The 19,622-nt window shown below is 37.4% G+C and overlaps 1 protein-coding gene across 1 annotated transcript in view; it reads right to left on the bottom strand.

The window, feature by feature from the left end:
• Nucleotides 1-4,436: 4,436 nt before the first annotated feature.
• The window catches only part of LRIT2 (leucine rich repeat, Ig-like and transmembrane domains 2), a 24,051-nt gene continuing 8,865 nt past the window's right edge, over nt 4,437-19,622 (bottom strand). Inside the window, exons 3-4 of the mRNA XM_074284869.1 lie at nt 8,201-8,989; nt 4,437-5,364 (exon numbers count right to left, since the gene is read on the bottom strand). Coding sequence (XP_074140970.1) covers nt 4,610-5,364; nt 8,201-8,989 — 1,544 coding nt within the window. The 3' untranslated portion in view covers nt 4,437-4,609. The remainder of the gene's footprint in view (nt 5,365-8,200; nt 8,990-19,622) is intronic.

Below are 19,622 nucleotides of genomic sequence, written 5' to 3'. Positions count from 1 at the left end.
GAATAAGTTGAAAGAATTAGGGATATCTGTCCTAGAGAAGGGAAGACATATAGAAAAGGTATGAGAGCTGTCTTCATTTGAAATCCTTTCATGTTTACTTGTTCCTCTTAGCCCCAGATGACAGAAGTAAGAGTAATGAGATAAAAGCCTCACAGAGCAAGGTTTATACTTGAGGAAAAGAAAAACTTGTTAACAATTTGAGCTATCCAAATGGAATGGGCTGCCTCAGAAAGAAGTGAGTTCTCCATCATTATAGGTCTTCATGCAGAAGCTAGGGAGCCAGTTCTTGGTTGGTTAAAGGGAGCAAGGGTGGGGGTAGAAGTGGGATTGATCTCTAAGGTTCTGCCAGCTCTATGATTCCTCATTTTCTCTTGTAAGAATCTTATTTTTGGAAGACAGCCAACTCTTTCATAGATCAGAATTCCTTAGGTGAATCATGAGCTATAACTTGGGCCCTATGGGACTTCAATAAATTTCCATCAAAAAGAATGTAAATATGATTCTTTCCCATCACAGAGCCCAACCATAGTTACCATAATGAACCTTGCAAACATACAACTATAGAAGCAATAACAAGCAACATCCAGAAACATGAGAGAACGCCATAATCAGACAAATCTACTCTGCAAATCTGTCCTTGGAAATACAATCTCCTTAAATCTGAGAGAAAGTGAACACTGGCCAATTAACTACTTATATTTATATATCCATGGTATGATTTGCTTTGGAAAACAAACATTTTATGAGAGAGCTAAATCCAGAGGCTTACATACTGTCTCTGGTAGCTAAGGTCTCAGAGGATATTACTACTTGGGGTTTAGTTACTAGTAAAGTCTTGTAGAAAAGTCCAGAGGAAACAGTGGAAATTCTACTTTAGTTTATTTCTATTAAACTAAATTCATCAGCCCTAACATAGGAGGATGAACAAAAGGACTCCCCGTCTATAAGGCTTCAAACACCCCATAATAGTCAACAACCAATGAATGTGAGGTGTTCAAAGTACATAGTAAGAAGAATCAGATAATCTTGTACACTTGTAGAAAATATGTCACTAATTGATACATTTGGGCTTGTACTATTAGCTCTTTAGTGACTATTTCTTCCTAAATATTTTACATGCAACAGGAAACTTCTGTGGGATATGGCCATGTGGGGAAAACAACTAGATTCTTTATAATTGTGGTTAATTGAGTAAAATATAGTGCTGCACTTCTAAAACAAAACACACTGAAAATGAAGAATTCTATTAGTGAGGGGAAATGATTGGGAAATGACAAATATTAAAAATTGCATCGATAAAACATTTAAAATATATTAATGGGGCAAGGTTATGGAACATGTCTTCTGGCTCCCTGAGGATGGATGCAGCCTCCATTCCCTTACTAAAGAACATGTGCCATCAGTGACTCATAGATGATAGGTCAGAGTAGGTCTCTATGGTAGGACAATGCTATGTCAAAAATGACTGATAACTGAATGGATCCAGACTTTCAGGGAGAAGGGAAGAAAGATGGAGGAGGAGAGAGATCCCTTCCACCCCCCATCAATGAAAGTCCAAGGGAGAGTTTATACACAAAGTTCCCACAAAGAGGTCACTAGAAAAAAGAGGAAGGAATTTATGTCTTTGCTCCCTTATTTAGCCTACTTAGGAGGGAAGGCATCCTGACTCAGTTGGCAATCATCTTTGACAGAGGCTCTCTGTGACTGCAGCCAAGTGATCAAGCAGGAGCTTCTGATTGTGCAAGATTTTAGCAAGGAGATAGAGCTTGTATGTATCCTGATAGAGTGCATGCTTCTAGACTTGTCATTGAAAAAAGCACATTGGAATGGAACAAAATGATACAAGAAGAGGAGAAAAGATGAAAGGATAATGAAGGGAAAGTAAGGAAAGGGGAGGGAAGGAGGAGAAGGGAGAAAAAGGAAGGGGAAGGAGAGAAGGGGAAGAATGGGGAGGGGAAGGAGAAAAGGAAAGGAAAGGGGAAGAGATAGGAAGAAGAAAGGGGGAAGAGGAAGAAGGGAGGCAAAGAGAGGGAAAGGGAAGGGAGGAAAGGGAAGAAGAGAGAAGGGAAGGAAGAGGAAGGGAAGGAAGGGGAGAAAAGGGAAAAGAAGGAAGGGGAAGGGGAGGAGAGGAAGGGAAGAGGAAGAGAGAGAGGGGAAGGGAGGAGAGGGGCATCTATGTACTCTTGTGTAGGCAGAGTTGACTATGTACATGTGTGACTATGTACATTGTGGAGCAGAATTGTATAACAGAACAAGCACTGTACTTGGAGTCAAAAGATCTGGATTTAAATTCTGGCTCTGTCATTTACTACATGTGTAAGCATGGACCAACCTCTCTACCTCTTTGGACTTCCAAAAAAAATGTGAACTGAGGCAGTTAGACCATAAAATCTCCATGATACCTTCCAGCTGAAAATCCTACACACACACACACACACACACACACACACACACACACACACATACACACACACACACACACACACACACACGTTTTTAAACATCCATGAATAATGAAGGCATTTTTCACTGTCATATTTTCTTCTTAAAAGGCAAGAAGTCAATAAATATACATATACAAACCATTCATTTTATATAATTTTTATTGAATTCATCATAAGGAAATGTTTCTTGAAAAAGTAAGAACAACTGTAGATATGTACAGTCTAGGTGAATATACATTTACATAGATATCATCATTGGGTATCATATATGCATGTGTTTAACTCACTAATTCACATGTGTATAGTATATGACTATCTCTATATGTAAATATTCTGAAAGAAAATGGCATTTCAGACGTATATGCATATTTATTATGTGTATGTGTACAGAAATGTATATGTCCATATCCACATAAATATAGGTTAACTTTAAGATTTTTAAGTCTATCTTTAGACCAATTTCATAAATGAAGAACAAGAATTGAATGGAATACTCAAGGAACATTCAGACTTTTGAAGGTCCTCAGATGCCACATGTTCCCCCCATATCTGAACAAGAATCCTTTCCACAACATCCCCAATAAGCAATCATTAACCTTCATTAACCTTTACTCAAAAACCTTCACTAAAAGGGAATCCCTTACCTCCTGAGACAGTCCACCCACTATGAAATGGATCTAATTGTAAAAAAGTTTCTTCTTGCATCAAAGCCTAAACCCATGACAAAAATAAAATTTCTTTATCTTATCCATAGTTATCATTGCTTGTCAAGAACAGGTGTGCCTGAATTCCATAATTATTGCCACCATCTTCTATTTCCTTCAATCACCGTTTTAATTTTTGATACTAAATTTGGTATCAACAGAAACATTAGGATAAATAAGATAAGGGTGATCATGTTAAAAAAAAAAACTGCAAGCTCCAAAATATTACAACCTTGACATGTATACTCTTGATTTAACAAAATAATACCATCTTGTTTACTTGAATGTCCCTTTCTGAACTTTTTTCTTAGGTTTTTGGTATTCTTTCTATTATTGGTTTTGTGTAATTGTAGTATATATGTGTTTGTTCTGATCGTACTTTCTTTATTCTGTATCATTTAATATGAGTATCTTCACATTTTCATTCTTCACATTGTCAATTAAAATGGTCAGTCAATAAATATAGTGTAACAAAATTCCATCATGCTCATATGCCTCAATTTTTACAGCAAATTGCTAATCATTATGCCTATGTTTTTTTTCTATTTTTAAAAAATAAATGTATATATCTTAAATAATGCTATTAATAGTATTTTGGTACAAATAAGTGTTGTTTTTTTCCTTTCATTGGCATCCTTAGGACATATACCTATTAAGAGGTCAAAGGCATAAAAAGTTTAGTAACTTTTACAATCCATCACAATATTGCCTTCCCAAGGAATTGTAAATATTTACAATTCCCTTAGAAATGAGGGAATCACTATGCTTACAAAATGGTCAAGATTATTTATAAAATGGCATTAACACATGGTTGCATTTCACAAGAGCACAATGAAGAAGCAACCTCCCTCCTCTCCCCCACCTCCAACATGTAACCCATCAGTGAAACTAATAGTTGGTTTCTATCACATACTCTGAAGAATTTTCCTTCTAATAGACACACTACAAGGGAAGCTCTGGTGCAATAACTACAGGTATCTCTATAGATTTCTAAACAGGCTATGCCTTGAGGGCAATGAGTATTTTCTCATTCATTAGGGACTGGCACCTGGGTCACTTGTATCATAGACAGATCTGCTTCCCACTGGACCAATAAAGAGGAGAATAGTACCCACTTTATACTAAAAGACCTACAGTTAGGAGACCCCAATTCATGGGGGAGTGGCCCAAGAATTGATGAGAAAGAATAGATAAAGAATCATCTAGAGTGAGAAGGCATGGGTGGGTTACAGTCTATGTGATGGATGAGATATCAGAGCCCTTCCTTTATCAATAATGTTCAATCAGCTTATATTAGGTGAGCCAGGCTCACCTTTTATTGGTTTAGCAAAATTCCTAAGCCAAAGGGGGACCATGAAGTTCATAGGAATTTGACTTTCCTTCTCCAATTCTGGTGATTTAAGTAAGAGGATCCAAGTCAACCTGCCTTGAAGTTAAATCCACCTAAAAAAAAGACGCATGCTATTTTGACTCTCTGTTGGGGATTTGTTGGCTCTGATCCTCTTTGATCTCCCCAAGATAGAGACTCTCCTCAATGCCAGTTGTCAGGTTGTTGAACATGGTCTCCCTGCTCTCAATGACGGTGCTGGGGCATCTTGATCCATTTCTCCTAGGAGGACAATTGTCCAAACAGTGGCCCAAGCAACTGAGATGGGCCTCTGAGGCACAAACGTACACGCCTACCGGCACTGCCAGGGCCAAGGCACAAACCACAACAATGATGTGGATGACTCTCTCCCTCTTATACAACTCACTGATGTCATTGCCTGTCACAAAGACAATGCACTGGTCCTTGTGGGGTGGCTGGCTCTGTAGGCTTATACATGCTTCATATTTTGTGGCTGGAAGCAGGTCATTCACCCAATAGGTGTTGATCCCAGGGCCAATTGATACAGTTTCTTTCTTGACAGCTTCATATATCCCAAAGTAGAGTGTGAACCAGGTCTCTGAAGGGTTGTCTGTGGCAGCGTACCACTCTAGCACGATTCCATAAACGGTTTGCTTGGCGATCCTCATGTAAATGTAGGAATGCTCTTCCGAGGAAGTCAAGTAGGAGGAGGAAGAGGGTGCAGGCTGAACCTGAAGGGAGATGGGGACAGAGCTGCTGCCCATGGAGTTGCTGGCTACACAGGTGTAGTTGCCACTGTCTGTCAAATGGGCTAAAGGTATCACCAGCTCAGAATGAATGGAATCTTCCCCAATAGGAGAGGTAGACACTGGGGATTAAAAATAAATAATTAAACTTCATCGACTGGACCTGATTCCTATAAATATTTCAAAAGCCTGAAGATATGAACATATTTAACCAGGTTTTTCCAAAGAAGGCTTAATCCCTGTCTTGTAGATAGTCCATCTTCCTCCTCCTTATCTGAATTATTAAAAATAATTAGTCTCCTTCTAAACTCAGCTGATACCACTTTCTACTCCATGAAGCCTTTCCAGATATACCCAACTGGCTACCAAGACCTTCCCTACCCCAAAATTACCTTTCATTTATGGTGTATATATTGTATTGATACCTATATGAATATATGTTGTCTACTCCTATAGAATGTAACTTCTTGAAAGCAAGAGTAGGATGGAACCAGCTCTATCCAGATTCTCCTGAGCTCCATTGCTAAATTTTCAGTGCAAGCATTTACAGCTCCAAAATCATATACAAATCAGCACTTCATATATTAGGGAGTTTTTAATTGTCTAGATTTAAGAAAATGTTGTTAGTGCAGATTAAACTTTTTTTTTAATGTGTGAGTATTTCTCCCCCCAGAGAACCCCTGGTGTTAAACACTTGCTATCATACTCTGTACGGCTCTATTACTATTACTCTAGTAATACTATACCCCTAAGCTCAGCAGGAATACTATATAAGGGTCAGGAGAATGAAGTTATCACCAGATTGAAAGCCTGGGAAATGTAGGCTAGTAACAACAATAATAACTGATATTTACATTGTATTTAAAGCTTAAAAAATGCTTTACATCCATTATCTCATTTAAGCTTCAAAATTAAGGACTAATCTGTCTCTTTTTTCTATAGATTATAAATAGAATTATTAGTTGATTAATTGACATATAATCCTGGGATAAGACTCCACCTGCTAGCATGAGGACACAAACTGAGAAAAAAAAATCAAGTCTCATTATGTTTCCAGCCATGCAGATATCCTGGCATTATGCAGACCAAATGTGGAGGACTGGCTGAATTCTACAGATTTCACTCAGACATTCTGGGTGCCATATAACAACAGGCTAAAGTTGTACAGTTTCTTCAACCACTAGATGTGTTGGCATGAAAAATTACATGCATAGATCTTTCCAACCAACAACAAAGGCCAGAATGCTCTGGGAAGGAGCCCATGAAGACTAGAAAATAGCTCTGTCATTGTATGAAACCTGTTGTTTTCTGTGTGCGACTTTACCTGTACTTGATGTGTATGTGTCATGTGAAATCAATCTTGTGTGTTTTTATATGTATACATAAACCTATATGGGTGTATTTAATATAGTTACATATATATCGTAATAGATATTTTTGTACATCAATTCAATAGCACTGATGACAATAAAATATAGTCTGAAGCTCTGCAAAGATTATATGAGAAAAAATAAGAAAGAGAGGAGAAAAGAAAGAGGAAAAAATAAAAGAGGAGGACAAGGAGGAAAAGAAAAAATGAAAGAGAAGGAAAAGATGCATTTATATGTAAAGTTATATGTATATGTAATTAAATCTCATTTGATCCTCATAATAATTTTGTGAGATAATTACTATTGTCCATTTTAGAAATGGCTCAGAGAGATGAAGTCATTTGTGGTGATCAAAACATTTGAACTAGTATATATGTGGGCAGAATTTGAACATAAAGTTTCTTTACTCCATAGACAGTACTTTGTCCTCTAGATCCTAATTCAGTCTTAGCTCCCAATACACCTCTATGAGCATTTTAAATTAAATCCTCTTTCTATATCATTAAAACTAGTTTTTGAGTGTAAAGGTCAATGGTTGTATTACTGGTATGTGAATCAGCTCAAAGCATGCAAATTGTATACTAATTCTGTTTACCTTCTGTGGAGCAGATATGTAATGCTTCAATGTAGGATGCTGTAGTTTGGAATTAATTGCATGACATGGGAGACACTGGTAAAGGGCTTAGTATGGCATATCTATATCAAAAAATGTTCTGTGCTCTATGAGCAAAGCAAAATTGAAGTAAATCAAAAGAAAAATGAGACATACTCAGGTAGAGATTATACCCGAAATGTTCATAGACTATTTGTGCCCGACCTCTAGTGGAGAGCATTCCAAACTCACAATGATCTGATCAGCCACAGCTGGATATGCTGTAACTTCCCTTTAACATATTGAAGTCATTTGATCCTCTTCAAAAACAAAAGACAACATCCAACCCACCCTGTACTGCATGTGGTCTTTACATTTTGCTCTTCTGTTTTGGTTTTTGCTTCCCAGGAGTCAGATTCCCCCATCTCCTGGCTTTTCAATCTAAGATGGAAAATCACGTAATGCTTTAGCATAAGCTGATTTTCTGCAAATGCTCTGAACAAAGCTAGGGGGAAAAGATTTTCATTTTGCAATAGTGACAAGGCCACAAAACCAGCATTTTACATTTGACAATATTCTTCTACTCTGTAGTAACTAGTCACAGAAGATGGAGGGAGAGAGGAAGGGGGGAGTCAGGAATAAGTTGTGTCATTATTATTTTAACTTTCCTTTGCTTTATTATTTTAACTATCTTCCTAGGAAGACTGTCTGCCCCAATCCTACAGTGAAAAATACTCATGGTTAATGAGACTTCTGGTTGACATGTCTTTAATAACCCTTACTCTATTCCATAATGGTAAATATCTTAAATAATCATTTCCTGTACCTAAAATGAAGCCTAAGCACTAAAGACCTTGTCCATCAGATGGTTACAAAAAGCACTAATTATTTTGTACATCAGACAGTTATCATACTTGATATTTCTTTAAATATTCATAAAGTTAGACAGAACCTTCTCTTGCCCCTGAGAAAAAAAAAAGGAATACCCTAACTTACCATCAAATTCCTTCAACTTCTTCAGTGGATAATTCCACACAATGTTTGGTAAGGGACTTGCCTGTGCCAGGCAGCTCAGAGTGATATTTAGCCCCACTTGGACAGTAATGTTAGAATTAGAGGTTGAAGTCTTTGGCTTCATACAGCTATTGAGCTCTACTTCATAGAAAAATTTCCCTGCCTTTGAAAGAGGACTCCGGCACATCAGATAGGAGTTCATTAGTATGACAGGGGGCCTGATGAATTTGAAAAACTGGACAAGCCCCTTTAGATGGCAATCACACATCCATGGATTGTTGTGCAAAGCCAGCACTACATTGGATATGCCTTCAGCCCTGCTGATGAGTTTTCGACTTTTCTGATACATGGGCCACTGAATGAAGACATCCTCAGACACCACTGTAAGTTCATTAAAGGACAAGTCTAAGTAGGTAAGATTAACCAAATACTGAAGCGCTTGCTTGGGCAGAACATCAAGTCTGTTGTGTTTGAGATCAAGGATGTTTAGAACTGGAGTTGCTTGAAATGCTGTCCATGGTACTGTACACAACCTGTTCCCTTGCAGCCTCAGCTCTCTCAAGTCTCTCAGATGCTCCAGGGCTCCCGGGTGAATCTCTGTGATGTTATTAAAGTTGAGCCAAAGGAATTCCAAGGCACTGTTGTTAGAAAAGGACCCATGAGGCAGCTCACTTAAGTGAGAGTTTTCTATCCTAAGTTTCTTGATATCTTTGGGGATGTTTCCCAGGATCTTTCTCAAAGAAGTATCCATGCACAACAGAGACCTGCAGAAAAATAATCAAGTGTTTAAGCTGACTTATAATTCAGACCTGAAACATTATCTAATATCAAGTCCAAAACCTTCTCATTTAACAGATGAGAAAACTACCGCCAAAAAATAATTTAGCTGAAATTATATAATTCATATGTAGCGGAATCTTAAAACTTTTTTCCATCACTCTTTGCATTTATACCACCTTGCTCCCTACAACAACTGGATTGTTGATAGGCTCCAGCTGACAGAGTAGCACGTTTGATAATTGGCAGACCTACCTAAATACCAAAAAGTTCTTATGTACCCAACAACTGACTTATTCAAAATATTTAGGATTAGTATTGCAAGGTTAACAAACTATCAGCTTAGCTTAGCAAATTATATTTAATTCAGGTATGTAAAGTTAGCAATTGTTACTAATTACAATGTCCTTTCAGTTAACTTGGGGAGGAGATGGCTTACAGTCCAGATCACCCACTGATTGACTGCTCCTAAAGTACCCCTCCCACTCTTCCCCATGAAATTTCCCAGAAGCATATGTCAGATATAAAGGCAGAAATCCAAAATTATGCCTGAGCCACTTATACATGCCTATGGGACTGAAGGGCAAGTGAACCACACACATTTATTTGTCTGTGAGTAATAAACTGTCTGACTCATAATCCCTTGAGCTCTAATGTTCCTTCCCTGTACCTTCTCATGCATAATCTTCTCACAATCCCCCAACTAGATATTAGAATATTCATAGAAAAAATTAATACCTAGAAGTAAAATGTTATATTTCCTACAAAAATTCCATTCAATGTTAACTCCATTTGGGTAAAAACATGTAATTCACAAAGAACATTGCAACATTAAGTGAAATGAATGTCCATAAGACTTTAGTTGTCTCTTTAAAAAATAATTTCAAACTCTCAAACAATAGAACTCCCAAAATAAATAAATCTTACAGGATCTCTTGGTGACCCTACCAATATTTCCATACCTGCCAAAGCTGTCATCTGAACATATACATTCTGGATTGCATGCAGGGTAAGCTGTGTTTCCCTCCAGAAAGATCAAGACTAAAAAGAAAAAGTGACAAATTGGGCCCATATTCCTCTGCAAGAAGACACTTTATAGGTCTTGGATGAGACAAGCCCCTAGCTTCTAAGTAGAAAATCCTATTACTAGTAATCCTCTGTGATGTGGAAGTCAGGGTGACGTGCAAATTAGTTTCACAGAGATGTAGATTCCAAGAAGAAGTATTAGATCATTAGCCCTAAAAAGACTGAAAATAACTTGTAATTTTTTTTCAAATTAATGATATTTTCTTTTTAGCTCCAATTTTACTTGATTTTTCTATAACTTTAAATACAATTGATAGGTTTCCTTCCTTGCTTCTGTGACAACTGATACCCCCTGATAATTAGTTACTGCTTATCTGACTGCTCCTTCTCAGTCTCCATTCATTATCATCAGTTCATTATCACCTCCCATCCCTAAATATAGAAATCTCCTCAAATGTTTTTCCTCTATCTACTTTTATTGATATTATATGTTCCCATGAGTTCAGTGATCACCTTTATGCTGATATTTTTAATTCCATATATCTATTCTGAATATATCTCCCAAATTCTAATCCTTCATCTCCAACTGCTTGCTATACATTTCCACTTGAAAACACCATTATCTAATACTTCCTAGCTGTGTGACCCTGAGCAAGTCACCTAATTCCAATTGCCTCAGCCAAAAAAGAAAGAAAGGAAGGAAGGAAGGAAGGAAGGAAGGAAGGAAGGAAGGAAGGAAGGAAGGAAGGAAGGAAGGAAGGAAGGAAGGAAGGAAGGAAGGAAGGAAGGAAGGAAGGAAGGAAGGAAGGAAGGAAGGAAGGAAGGAAGGAAGGAAGGAAGGAAGGAAGGAAGGAAGGAAGGAAGGAAGGAAGGAAGGAAGGAAAGAAGGAAGGAAGGAAGGAAGGAAGGAAGGAAGGAAGGAAGGAAGGAAGAAATAGAAAGAAAGGAAGAGAGAAAGAAAGAAAGAAAGAAAGAAAGAAAGAAAGAAAGAAAACACCATTATCACCTCAAATTCAATTGTCAGCTTATACTCTTTCTTCTTAAACCCACTCCTCTCTGCCAAACTCTCCTTTTCTGTTGTAGGTATTACTGTCCCAGTGAACCAGACATGAAACATGAACTCCTTTTTTTTTTTTTTGACTCTTTGTTCTCTTTTGCTCCCTATATCCACTGTTACTGCATCAAAAACTATGTAATCACTTCCTGATTGTTTGCCTTTTTTCACCTTGTTATCAATCTATCCTCCTACAGCTGCCAAAATATTCACCCTAATATACAGATCTAATCATGTTATTCTTCTGCTTTAAAATTTTCAGTGGTCTCAGCAGGATGGATACAGAGAGGCTTGGAGAGACTTAAATGAACTGATGCTGAGTGAAATGAGCAGAACCAGGAGATCATTGTACACTTCAACAATACAGTATGAAGATATATTCTGATGGAAGTGGATATCTTCAACATAAAGAAGATCCAACTCACTTCCAGTTGATCAACAATGGACAGAAACAGCTACACCCAGAGAAGGAACACTGGGAATTGAATGTAAACTGTTTGCACTATTGTCTTTCTACCCAGGTTACTTATACCTTCAGAATCCAATTCTTACCGTGCAACAAGAAATTCGGTTTTACACACATATATTCTATTAGGTTATACTGTAACACATTTAATATGTATAGGATTGCCTGTCACCTAGGGGAGGGAGTAGAGGGAGGGAGGGGAAAATTTGGAAAAATGAATACAAGAGATAATGTTGTAAGAAATTACTCATGCATATGTACTGTCAAAAAAATTATAATTATAAAATTAATAAAAAAAATTTTCAGTGGTCTCCCCTTGCCTTTAGACTGAAGAACTAAGAAATTCCTTAGCCTAACATCCAAGACCCCTTCATCAACAATGTTGCTGCAACCTCAGCTTCTAGCCTTATTTCATATTATTCCCCTTTCTTTAAAGCTCATCTCATATTCCACTTCCTCCATGAAGACTTCTCTGATGCCCTCTTCTGCTCATTCTGTCCTCAAATATTTTGAGAGTATTTAATTCTCTTTTGACCTATTACTCCCTACTTGGATGACTCTTCTGTGCACATAATCACATCCTGTAGAATATAATCTCATTGAGAGCAATAACTATCTGTTTTAACTTTGTGCTCTAAATCCAAGCAAAGTTCTTTGCATCTGGCAAGTGTTTAATAAACATGAAGTGAACTGAATACAGAACTGGTCTTCTATTGCTTGAACCAGCTACCCCATCACTCTCTCCCCCAAAATTCAAAAATTAATAATTTTCTCTTTTGAGTTCAGTGGATAGAGCACTGTACTTGGGTTTGAATCCTATCTCAGATATAACAGTTTTAGTGCAGTTTTAAGCTATGAAAGTTTTTGAGGAGGATACTCTCTGTGTGGGTTATATGACTGGTAGCAAGCCACTTAACTTCTTTCGGATTCAGTTTCTCCATCTATAAAATAGAGTTTAACTCCTTGTAGTTGTTGCAAGCTTCTAACAAAACAATATATATAAATTGCTCTTGCAAACTTTAAAGCCTTATCAGTAATTATTTCCCAAACTCCTAGTTTGTTGAGTTAGATGAGAACATATTTGGCTCCATCTAAGATCTTCCTTATTCATGACTAAATCAGGAGCTACTGGGCTTCAAACCTAACCTATGATCCTCAAATAATCAATGGTGGATGACTAGAAAAATGCATTTCTCTTTTTTGTAATGTCTATCTCAAACGTGGACTGAAAATTCTACATTTTCCAAATGCTATTCTTTGCCATCACTTTGAGCACTCCCAAATTCCCTGGACAATGGAATAATTTCAATTCTAGGTTCTGGCCCTTTATAGTAGAAGCTTTCTCTTTATTGACAGATGCTTAGCTCATCTATTTATAGAGTGCCAGATGACTATTGTACATTCTACTGAGGCCCTCTAGTGCTCATAATATATTTGACATCATAGCATAAACCAGAGAGATGAACAGCTTAATTCAAGACACTGCCAACGAGTGAGATCCTAACTAGGCTGCAAACTAAGCTACTTACCTCCCCTTCTTCTTAACCAAGAGGCATAAGCTGTTCCAGAGTTCCAAGGTCAGATTCAATCAATAAAAGCTATTTAGTTAGTAGATGCACCTTAGTCTGACAAATGATATCATGCTATAACATTCATAATTGGCAAGATGATAGAACCAGAGAAATTGTTAAATCATATTGCTATTGGGAAGAGCCCAGCCCAGACCTCAGTTCTCCAAATTCCCAGTGCAAAACTCTTTCTCTAGTTTAAGAAATAATATCTTCTATTGAATATGTATGGGAATGCCTGCCATCTAGGGGAGGGGGTAGAGGGAAGGAGGGGAAAAATTCGGAACAGAAAGGACAAGGGATAATGTTGTAAAAAAAAAAATTACCTATGCATATGTATGTCAAAAAAATGTTAGAATTATAAAATTAATTTTAAAAAGAAATAATATCTTCTTTCTGATGTCCAGTAATCAAACTAATAACCTTCAAATTTCCTTAAGAAGCATTTGAGAGGTGACAGGATAAGAGTTGGAGAAAAAAAGACCCAGATTTGAATTCTGATTGCTTACTTGTTATATGACCTTGATCAAATCCCTCAAACTCTCCAATCCTCAAGTTCTTCATTTATAAAACACCTATATATAATAATTTGGAGGCAGAGAGAGGCAGGGACACAGTGGATCCAGTGCTCCACCGGGCCTGGAGCAAAGAAAATCTGAGTTCAAATCTGGCCTCAGACACTAACTAGCTGTGTGATCCTGGATAAGTCACTTAACCCTATTTGCCCCAGTTTTCTCATCTGTAAAGTGAGCTACAGAACGAAATGGCAAACCACTTTACTATCTTTTCCAAGAAAATCCCAAAGGGAGTCACAAAGAGTCAAAAAAGGATTGAACAACAAATTATTACAGCAATTCTGAAACTGAGGTAATAACAGCATCTTCCTCACAAGGTTAGGGTAAAAATCAAATGAGATAATATTTATGGTGAAGACTTTGCAGACTTTCAAAATACCATATAATTGTCAGTTGTTATATTCTGATCAGGGATTTCCATATACACATTAGTGGAAAGTAATGTTAATAGTTGTCTCTGTAATGTGCCTATAAAGCTTCTAGCACTGTGCTAGACACCAGAGAAATTATAAAACATGAAGTCATTGTTCTGTCCACATAGAAATATGTACTCTAAATGGGAAGACATACTCTTAAGAATAAATGGAGAGGGGGCAGCTAGGTGGAACAGTGGACAGAGCACCAGCCTTGAATTCAGGAGGACCCGAGTTCAAATCTGGTGTCAGACACTTAACACTTCCTAGCTGTGTGACCCTGGGCAAGTCACTTAACCCCAGCCTCAGGGGGGGAAAAAAGGATAAATGGAGAAAAACCAGTTGCTAGATCACATAACAGTAGTCAATAGGAGTTCAGAGAAAGAGAGAATAATGTGGACTATGATGGTCCATCTATCACGAGAAATTAATTATCTGTTGTGTGCCAGGAACCATGCAAGGTTTTGGGAATTCAAAGACAAAAGTAACAATCCTTGTCCTCAAGGATCTTATATTTCATGAAAGTGGGACTTGAAATGACCGGGATTTTAGACAGTTACAGAGGACGAGGAAGGGCAGTCTAGGAAGAGAAACAGCATAATCAAGAAGCATGAAGTAGAACTCTATACCTACCAGATATAGAGAAAAGTGAGAATCACAGCCAGGTTGATTTATGGTAAATAGCAGGAGATAAGGCAATAGTGCTAGAATGGGAATTGCTTCCAATCTGAAGTTGGCATTTTACTACTTGTATAACAAGGGTCAAGTAATTGGCTTCTAAGGTTTATTCCCCACTCTGTAAAATGAGGACAGTAAGCTTTATTTTACCTGCTTTATCAGATGCTTGTGGGGAACTAAATGTACATAAGTTGCTATTTAATTTTGTTATATAAATTTGAAAATGTAGGGAAGAAGTCAATTGTGCAGTGCCTTAAATGCCAGGCTCATTTTTCTGTTTTGCAGGAGGGCCCTGATGGTCCTGCTCCCCCTACTCTATTCTTCTTAGATGCATTTATCTGCATAATGGTCCAGATTGCCACCAATTTTTCAAAATTTCCACCCTTCTACCCTCAACCTAACAACCATCTCATCACTAATGGCAAGATACCCAGCAAAACAGATACCTAACCCTTCATGGCTTTCCTGAAAAATGTCAGAATCCTGGGTCTGAGTTACTTCATTCCTAACCATGATAACTCTACTGATGATTGAGGAGGTAATGATCCAACTTGAGATGACCAGAAAAACTTCAAGTAAATTCAACATAAATGTCACCACCTTCAAAAAACAGGTTCCTTCTGGTTGTTAATGCTCTCTCTCCTTGAATTGTATTTATCTGTTTAAGTATCGTATCTCCCCAGGAGAACAGAAACTCCTTAAAGACAGGGGCTATTTTTTATTTTGTCTCTGTATCCCCCATGCTTAAAACAGTGTCCCATCTAATAATCATTAGACCTAGAAGATCATGATTAGAAAGCCATTGATGCAGAGGAATTTGACTTCCAGGAAGCCCTTGAGCATAGTAACTTCTTGTCACTTACTACTGTCTTCGGGTGGAAACTCCTGAATCTTCAGCATGTCCTGCAAGGTATTGCTATGTAAGACCAAGCTAAGAAGGTGAGTTAAATTCTGCTCCCCTTTCAATGGGAACCTGGATACAGTGAAGGGGAGCTCTAGGATGAGGTGCTGACGAAGAAGATTTGGAAAGTGACAAAGGATATTTCTGCGAAAGGAACATAAATCGTGGCTAGTCCTGCCACCCAGATTTTTACCCACAGTGTCTGCAGGGCAAGAAATACTGAAGGCTGAGCTGTCCTTTCCATAGCACAATAGCTGGTACCAAGGGAGCAAATGCAGCCCACAAAAGATGGATGTCTGAGCCAGAGATGGGAACTACTGCCCTGGTCATAGAATTGCTAGAGAGACACAGCATAGGGAAGAACTACCCAGTTTCAAGTTACCAGACCATCAGGGACCAGCTGGGAAAACTTGAGTAAAATACAATTTCTCAATGTCTTTGTTTTCTTGTCTGTCAAGTAGAGATCATGACATCACAGAGTTAAATAATGGAAGATACCATAGAAATTAACTAGACACACTCCTCCATGTTACCAGAGAGGAAAAATGAGCTCCTCAAAGGAGATATGCTTGCCAAAGTCACATAAACAATATAATCCTAATAATAAGTAGCAGAGTGAAGATTCGAATACAGGTCCTCTCACTGCATATTCAGTGTTCTTTGCACTACACATGTTGTTTCAGATAATAGTAATTTCTCCCCAACCTCGGAGCATTACCAGATAGATCAAATGAGAGAATATACTTTAGAATCCTAAAATGCTATAAAAATGTAATGTCAAATAATAGCACTTAGATGGACAACTCATATGGATATCCTAGATTCACAGGTTGCTCCCTAGTTTATTATTTTTCCCCAGCTTATTTTGAGAAAGGATAGGAATGCTTATATGTATTAAGTAGACAGAAAAAATTCACAAAGGGAAAATTCATATGCTATGCTTCAAGGATCTAGCTGCCTATGGAGTCTATTATAAAAATTCTCCTTAAAAATAAATAAGTAAATAAATGATTCTCCTAAAGGATCTCATTGTATTACCATTATCTCTGACTCTGAATGTTAAGAAGGCATGCTAACAGAAACATGCCAAGAATGCTGCCTCCAAATAATTAGCATTCCTGAAAATAAGGTTATATATATATATATATATATATATATATATGTATATATATATATATATATATATCACCACATTTGATCCTCACAACAATCCTATGAGATTTGTGCTATTATTATCATCCCCATTTTAGAGATGAAGAAACTGAGGCAAATAGTGGTCAAAGGATTTACCAAGGATCACATAGTAAGTAAATGTCTGAAGCAGGGGTCAAGTTTTTTGACTCTAGCTCCAATTCTCTCCAGTGGATCACGTAGCTACTTGCTGTGTGACTTGAGAAAATTCAAATCCTTTCTAAAGTGAACAGGAAACTAATAATAAAGTCAGACACCATTGCCAGCTCCTCTTGGTCCTAAATCTCCAGCCCATTACCTGAACAATTTCCCTTGAATACATACTTGCTCAAATGAAACTCTCTGAATGAAGGGTTCCTAGAATCATCCATAAAAACAGGAGAGTTGGAGCAAAAGCTGTCATAATCTGAAAATCCCTTATCAAGAGGGGAAGGTTGGATTTTAAAAGCATGACCTATATTGCCAAAAAAAACTACTGGATGAAAAATATGGACCAGGTAAAGCTAAGATCAGAAGCTAGATTATTTCTGGCAAGACCATTACTGGGCATTAGAAAAAGAATTAATAGATGTGCTTAGAGGCTCTACAAATATTAGGAAAGATGCTGATGCTGGTAAGGATTAAAGCCTTTGTATAACCCTCTCCATATATCTTTATCCCACGAGGTTGCCTTTTGTTTGTTATTAAACCAAAGGGAAGCAATATGGTAGAGTGGAAAGAGCACTGACCCTAGAGGCATAGATTCCCCTCTCTACTCATGGGATAAGCCTGGACAAATCACTTAACTACCTCTCAATATCCTCCTCAATAAAATGAAAGGGATGAATTAAATGGGGATCCCTTTCATCTACAGATGCTGCTTGTCTCTTACCAAATCTACTGAATGTGGGTCTTGCTCAACATTGGTATTAATGCAAGTGGTTGTTGTGCTTGTCGTTTAATCATACCTGATCCCATTTGAGATTTTCGTGGCAAAGATACTAGAACAATTTGCCATTTCCTTTTCCAGATTACTTTATATATGAGGAAACTGAGGAAACAGGGTTAAATGACTTGCCCAGGGGCACTCAACTAGTAAGTGTCTGAGACAGGAATTCCTGACTACAGGTGGGCACTCTCCACTTCACCATTTTGCTGCCCCAGCTGGTAGCAAGTTCCAATTTTGTACAATGTTTGTTTCTCTTGATCTTCTGTGGGATGGGGAAAAGACCATAGGCAGATGGTAGGAAGCTGGCTGATATAGCAGACAGACCATGGAATTGGCTTTCAGAAGATTGCTCTAGTCCTGGTTCTATCACTTTGCTGTACTATTATCTAGCCTTCTCCTCTCAGTTTTGTCTGCAAGAATAGCATGGGAATCTTTCAAGTGCCTGGATTAAAAAAATTAGGTAAACTAGGATTTTGTTTTTCTTTTTTCATGGTGTAGGGGAAAATGGAAAAGAAAATGAATTGCTTATTAATTGAAAAAAAAAGGAAAGTCTAGAAAAGCTCTCTCTACAGAATTTTCTTCATCTACCAGTCTAATAGTCCGTCCCAAAGTATTTCAAGTTAATATGAAATGATCTTTCTCAATAAAGTAAAATAGTTCTCCGTGATCTGTTTTCTTTTTCAAAGTGATCACTAAACATCTCTTTGATCTATTCTAGAATTTTGCCATGAATCAAAGACAAACTCATTGACTAGAATACAGACTCAATTCTCTTTCTTTTTTTTGATATTCAAGGTGGTGTTTTTCTTCCTCTGGTCATGCAGCAACTTTCTTATTCTCCATAATCTGTCAAAGACCCTTGCCACCAGAATAGCTAAGGAGATTTAATGTAGGATAATCCTGAGGGGTATCTTGAAAATTCTAAAATCATCAGCTTGTAATAAATTTCAGGAACTAGTTGATTCTCTAAGTAAGACATAATCTAAGTTATACCTAAATAGGTATAGGTATAAAGATGTAGAAAAAACATTAAGAGATGAACTAAAGCCAGGAGGTCTTAGTTTTGAAGAATTCTTTGGCAATGTGGTGCAATCTATGAACTTTTCAGAATAAGACAAAAATACAAAGACAAAATACATAAGACTACAAAGGAAAACAAATATATTGAAACATACTTATTTAAATTTTTTAACAACTTCACATGATCTTAGGTTAAGAACTCCTGGATCTAATCCTATCAATGTAAAGGTGAGATTGAATAGCTACCAGAGGTCTCAGAATTAGTGACCAAGCTGGAACCAGATGTCAGATCTCCTGACTCCCAAGCTAATACTTTCTCCACAATTACATATGAAATGCTCTAATTCTTTAAGAATACCAGGAAAAGATTTTGTTGCTTCCATTAACAGTGCCACACTCTGCACCCATATCATTATATTTGAAACTTTCAATGTCAGGTGCTAGGGCTAGGGATTTGTGAGTTCATATGAACAATTAGTAATGTCATTACCAGATAATTCCCTTTCACATTCTCAGTTTCAATTCTCCTGACTAAAGTATTCCCATCCTCATGCCTGTTTCTCAGGTTCAAATAGAAATGTTGTATTTAATTCTAAAATGGAAGTATCATTTTGCCTTTTAGAGTCTTTTAAGCAATGCTGTCCTAAATTTATTAATTTGCCCTCTCAAAGGTAAGAGGTATCTTTGTATCCCTGTGTTTAGCACAGTGCTTGCACATAGTTGACATTTAATAAATACTGGTTGGATTGGGTTAGCTCAGACAAGTGCTCTACCCCTGTCTATAACCCAATTGTTCTTAGACCATTA

Source organism: Sminthopsis crassicaudata, chromosome 2, assembly GCF_048593235.1.
Source record: "Sminthopsis crassicaudata isolate SCR6 chromosome 2, ASM4859323v1, whole genome shotgun sequence".
NCBI classification, from domain to species: domain Eukaryota; kingdom Metazoa; phylum Chordata; class Mammalia; order Dasyuromorphia; family Dasyuridae; genus Sminthopsis; species Sminthopsis crassicaudata.
This window is presented reverse-complemented; position numbering and strand designations above follow the sequence as displayed.